The sequence below is a fragment of the Oncorhynchus mykiss genome, chromosome 5 (genome assembly GCF_057628025.1).
Source record: "Oncorhynchus mykiss isolate SJ-2025 chromosome 5, ASM5762802v1, whole genome shotgun sequence".
NCBI lineage: Eukaryota > Metazoa > Chordata > Actinopteri > Salmoniformes > Salmonidae > Oncorhynchus > Oncorhynchus mykiss.
This window is the reverse complement of record NC_143026.1, coordinates 30,496,910-30,502,499: the sequence shown is the minus strand read 5'-3', so window position 1 is coordinate 30,502,499 and position 5,590 is coordinate 30,496,910. Positions and strand designations below refer to the sequence as shown.

General features: G+C 44.3%; 1 protein-coding gene and 1 long non-coding RNA gene across 2 annotated transcripts in view; one reads left to right on the top strand and one right to left on the bottom strand.

The window, feature by feature from the left end:
* Positions 1 to 5,590, bottom strand: part of LOC149983240 (uncharacterized) — a 392,257-nt gene that overhangs the window by 145,425 nt on the left and 241,242 nt on the right. The window lies entirely within an intron of this gene.
* On the top strand, positions 596 to 4,343 carry LOC149983243 (surfeit locus protein 2-like). Its single transcript, XM_090234479.1, has 7 exons — positions 596 to 794; positions 964 to 1,115; positions 1,432 to 1,535; positions 1,804 to 1,989; positions 2,335 to 2,450; positions 2,583 to 2,671; positions 3,710 to 4,343. The coding sequence occupies exons 1-6, from the start codon at positions 717 to 719 to the stop codon at positions 2,667 to 2,669; spliced, it is 723 nt and encodes a 240-aa protein (XP_090090605.1). The 5' UTR covers positions 596 to 716; the 3' UTR covers positions 2,670 to 2,671; positions 3,710 to 4,343.

Below are 5,590 nucleotides of genomic sequence, written 5' to 3'. Positions count from 1 at the left end.
GAGAAACAAGCTCCCCGACATGACCCAATGTTCAAACATTGCTTTACAAATACTTCAAGAGATCTATATCTACAATATAGTTGGCCTTGCAATTATGAGTTAGAAACTGTATGGTCTGGTCTGTTTGGCAAGTGTTCCCGGAAATCTTGCGACGTTGTGCCTCTGGGTTTAGAAACTCAGTGGTACCAGGTCCCATAAATATCGATTCAATTTCAATTTAAGGGGCTTTTTATTGGCATGGGGAAACATATGTTTGTTTACATTGCCAAAGAAAGTTAAATAGATAATAAACAAAATTGAAATAAACAATACAAAATGTACAGTAGACTACAATCACAAAAGATCAAAAAGAATAAAGACATTTCAAATGTCATATTATTTCTATATACATTTTGTGAATTCTTGGTTGGTGAGTAGACCCCAGACCTCACAACCATGAAGGGCAATGGGTTCTATAACTGCAAGTATTTTTAGCCAGATCCTAATTGGTGTGTCGAATTGTATGTTCCTTTTGATGACATATTCATAGAAGGCCATCAAAATATATCAGACTGCTCCATACTGTTATAAACAATAGGTGGCGCCACAGTCCTATAAATCTTGAGAGGAAGAAATACGCCCGTGTAGCCACGTGGGGCGAATCACACATGACTGGCACAGCTAGTAGCTAACAAAAATAAAATAAGAACCTTAGTTAGCTTTCTAGCTAATCTACAATGGAGGACCTACCTGCAGATATCAAAGCTTTCCTTATGAATCACCCATTTTTTGAACTTACGGACGACGGCAAAAAGGTTAGAATTCCAACCGCACCAAACTTATTTTCACAAAATATCGTAAAGACTAACGTTGGCAAAAAAGGTAGCTAACGTTGGCTAGCTAGCTAATAATGTTATGCTGTATCTGATGTGAACTACATGACATGTATATGACAGCATTTTGTTTCACCTTTTTATTTTTTAGATCAAATGCGTACTCAATGGACATGATTGTCCTTGCAACCTCACAGAGCTCCAGAACTTCACCAAAGGGAAGAAATATCAGAAAATGTGTTCTAATGCAGAGTTCAAATATAGTCAATATGAACCACATGTTGTGCCCAGCTCGAAGCAACCGTAAGTATTCCCCAAGAGCCATAATCTCAGCAGTTGGCGGTTTCGTGTTTTAGAGGGGAGCAGGGCTTGAGTGCATGCATCTATGACCTCTTGGCAGATACTATATGATATTACACCCACATTCAAAAAGGCTAGACATTCCCCCTATCTCTCTCCAGACCCATCCAGAGGTTCTCCAACTGCTGCCACCAATTCAATGTGGTTATAGGACTTCTGTGGTTATCAAGTGCCTGTCTGTCTCTGAAGTTATGTCCCCACTCTCTAACCAGTTCTTGGGGTTAGGGTAACTGACCAATTCTGTATGTCTGACCTTCAGCAATCATCTCTTCTGCAAGTTGACTCTCAGACACATCAATCGCCTGCCACACCATGTCTTACAGCATGTCAATGGGAAGCGGTTCCAAAAAGCGAAGAAGAAATGTCAGTACTTCTTGCCACCCAAAATGCCCTTCCTCCTACCTACCCTCAAATGTTGATGCTTCCTTTCCACACAAAGTTTTTAGAGGTTTTCCACTGAGTGCTGTTGTGTTGTTTCAGAGGACTTTAGTTCTGCGCTTTCAATTTACCAGTGAATCGTCTTTACAATCCATCAGATATGTCTCTAAAATAGAACTACCTGAAACACCACATAGATGGTTGTTTTCACTGTTGTCAGTACAGTTTATGAATTGTCTAATCTCTCCCCTAGATGAAGAGTGTCTGCAACAGGGTGTGGAGTACATGCCAGCCAGCCTCCAACAGAAGAAGCCCAGAGATAGAGAGAAAGATGGGGAGAGGGGGCGCAACTTCCAGCGGGGGAATGGAGCGTGGGCTCCTGACTCCAGCGACGAGGGAGGCAGTGACTCAGAGGACAGCATGAGTGACCTGTACCCCTGTTAGTACTTCAGTCATTTTTGTGTGAAAAACAGTCAATGGTGACACTGGCAGTGTCAGAATACACATACTAGTGTACTAAATAGTATGCAAAAAAAAAGAAGAGATTTATAGTATTTAAAATTTCAAAAATAGTACTCCTAATGAGTGATTGCTTTGACTTCCGCCATTCGTTCATTTTGGAACAGCCTGTCAATTTATCTGATCATCAGCTGTATGACACGACTAATGTCTGCTGTGGATGAGCTAGAACACACAGTATGTGGATTCAAGTATATTTTATTTCTTACATTTGCTTCCTTTCTGGAAGGTGAAAACTAATGTCTGGCTTTTTCTTTACCTACAGCCACTTTATTCTCTCTGAAAAAGGAGACAGAGGGTATGGAGGAGGAAAAAGATGCCTTTAAAACAGATGATGAGGAGATGGAGATTGATAAACAGGCGCCACAGAAACGCAAGAAGGTCAGATGGCTTAACCCTCGTGGAACTGTTTTTTTCACCAGTAGTGTTGAGCAGTGTTCCAAGCAAACAGGTCTGCATGTGGTTGTTGAATTACTGTAATTAGTAACACTGCTCTCTTTGCATCTTCGACAGGTTCAGGATGGGGGTTTCCAGAAGAAATTCAAGAATCATAACTGTAAAAGAAAAGGTTTTAAAGACCATGTTAAAAATATAAAATAAAGGTGAATGTTGTGCTTCTCTATTTGCACTTTGATCTTGTCATATGCTCTCATCCTGCCGAGTGTTCCTACGTAGATTCAAACATAAGGCTACTCCAAGTAGCTAATTATCAGTTTTTCTGTCTAATTTTGAGCAAAAGTTGACAATCAACACTACATCTGTAATGTTCCACACAAAAGCATTTTCTTGTCTTGACATGGATTCTGCTATTGCCCAGCACCAAATGTACATCTTACAGATGCTCTTATCCAGAGCGACCTGCACTCATCAGTGCATACATATTTATATTTTCCCATACTGGTCCACTGTGGGAATTGAACCCACAACACTGCCGTTGCATGGACCATGATCTACCAACTATGCCACACAAGACACAATGTAGTCCTATATAGCATCTCATCTACAGCATTTGATGTTCATCATATAGCTCCAATTATGAAAATGTCCCAAATGTACTCACTTGACCATAGATAGTGGAAATATTTGATAACTGCCAGATTAGGTATTTGATGGCCTGCTACCAAAGACTTTTGGCTCTCCTCCGTTGCTGACGTAAGATTATTTTTAAACATGTTAACCCTTGCAAGGCTGCCAGCCCAAACGGCATCCCTAGCTGTGTCCTCAGATCATGCGCAGACCAGCTGGCTGGTGTGTGTACGGACACACACCCTATTACAGGGGCCAAGTCACTGGCTTACTGGTGCGCTTCCATGCAGTCCCTAGGAGGGGTGTGTCACTTGAGTGGGTTGAGTCACTGACGTGGTCTTCCTCTCTGAGTTGGCGCCGCCCCTTGGGTTGTGCCGTGGCGGAGATCTTTGTGGGATATACTCGGCCTTGTCTTATGGATGCTAAGTTGGTGGTTGAAGATATCCCTCTAGTGGTGTTGGGGCTGTGCTTTGGCAAAGAGGGTCCGGCGGTATCATCGAATGGAGCCACAGTGTCTCCTCACCCCTCCTGTCTCAGCCTTATATCTGGAGTATTTCTCCAGTGTCCTGTGTGAATTTAAGTATGCTCTCTAATTCTTTCTTTCTCTCTCTCAGGGGACCTGAGCCCTAGGACCATGCCTCAGGACTACCTGGCATGATGACTCCTTGCTGTCCCCAGTCAACCTGGCCGTGCTGCTGCTCCAGTTTCAACTGTTCTGTCTGCGGCTATGGAACCCTGACCTGTTCACCGGATGTGCTACCTGTCCCAGATCTGCTGTTTTCAACTCTCTAGAGACAGCAGGAGCGGTAGAGATACTCTCAATGATCGGCTATGAAAAGCCAACTGACATTTATTCCTGAGGTGCTGACCTGTTGCACCCCCGACAACCACTGTGATTATTATTATTTGACCATGCTGGTCATTTATGAATATTTGAACATCTTGGCCATGTTCTGTTATAATCTCCACCCGGCACAGCCAGAAGAGGACTGGCCACTCCTCATAGCCTGGTTCCTCTCTAGGTTTCTTCCTAGGTTTTGGCCTTTCTAGGGCCATGCTAGCCACCATGCTTCTACACCTGCATTGCTTGCTGTTTGGGGTTTTAGGCTGGGTTTCTGTACAGCACTTTAATAAATTTGATTTGATTTGATTCAATCTCTCCCTATCCCAGTCTGCTGTCCCCAAATGCTTCAAAATGGCCACCATTGTTCCTATACCCAATAAAGTAAATCTAACTGAACTAAATGACTATCGCCCGTCGCACTCAATTCTGTCATCATGAAGTGCATTCAGAGGCTTGTCAAGGATCATATCACCTCCGCCTTACCTGTCACACTAGACCCACTTCAATTTGCTTACCGCCCCAATAGGTCCACAGACGATGCAATCGCCATCACACTGCCCTATAACATCTGGACAAGAGGAATACCGATGTAAGAATGCTGTTCATTGACTATAGCTCAGCATTAAACACCATAGTACCCTCCAAGCTCATTAAGCAAGAGGCCCTGGGTCTCAACCCCAACCTGTGCAATTGGGTCCTGGACTTCCTGGCGGGCCACCCCCAGGTGGTGAAGGTAGGAAACAACATCTCCACTTTGCTGATCCTCAACACTGGGGCCCCACAGGGGTGCATGCTCAACCCCTCCTGTACTACCTGTTCACCCATAACTGCATGGCCATGCACGTCTCCAACTCAATCATCAAGTTTGCAGATGACACAACAGTAGTAGGCTAAATTACCAACAATGCTGAGACAGCCTACAGGGAGGAGGTGAAGGCACTCGGAGTGTGGTGTCAGCAAAACAACCTCTCACTCAACGTCAACAAAACAAAGGAGAGGATCGTGGACTTCAGGAAACAGCAGAGGGAGCACCCCCCTATCCACATCGAAGGGACAGCAGTGGAGAAGGTGGAAAGTTTTAAGTTCCTTGGTGTACACATCATGGACAAACTGAAATGGTCCACCCATACAGACAGTGTGGTGAAGAAGACGCAACAGCGCCTCTTCAACCTCAGGAGGCTGATGAAATTTGGCTTGTCACCTAAAACCCTCACAAACTTTTACAGATGCACAATTGAGAGCATCCTGTCGGGTTGCATCCCCGCCTGGTACGGCAACAGCACCACCCACAACTGATAGGCTCTCCAGAGGGTGGTGCGGTCTGCACAACACATCACTGGGGGCACACTACCTGCCCTCCAGGACACCTACAGCACCCGATGTCACACGAAGGACAAATAGATCATCAAGGACTACAACCACCCGAGCCACTGCCTGTTCACTCTGCTACCATTCAGAAGGCGAGGTCAGTACAGGTGCATCTAAGCTGGGACCGAGAGACTGAAAAACAGCTTCTATCTCAATGCCATCAGTCTGTTAAACAGCCATCACTAACACAGAGAGGCTGCTGCCTACATACAGACTTGAAATCATTGGACACTTTAATAAATGGATCACTAGTCACTTTAATAATGACACTTTAATAATGTTT

Excerpts from the sequence above, each read along its gene's own strand:
- LOC149983243 (XM_090234479.1), top strand. The coding sequence starts at position 717 with ATGGAGGACCTACCTGCAGATATCAAAGCTTTCCTTATGAATCACCCA. Across the intron at positions 1,116-1,431 it reads GTGCCCAGCTCGAAGCAACC|CAATCATCTCTTCTGCAAGT; the intron begins GTAAGTATTCCC and ends TCTGACCTTCAG. Across the intron at positions 1,536-1,803 it reads CCAAAAAGCGAAGAAGAAAT|ATGAAGAGTGTCTGCAACAG; the intron begins GTCAGTACTTCT and ends TCTCTCCCCTAG.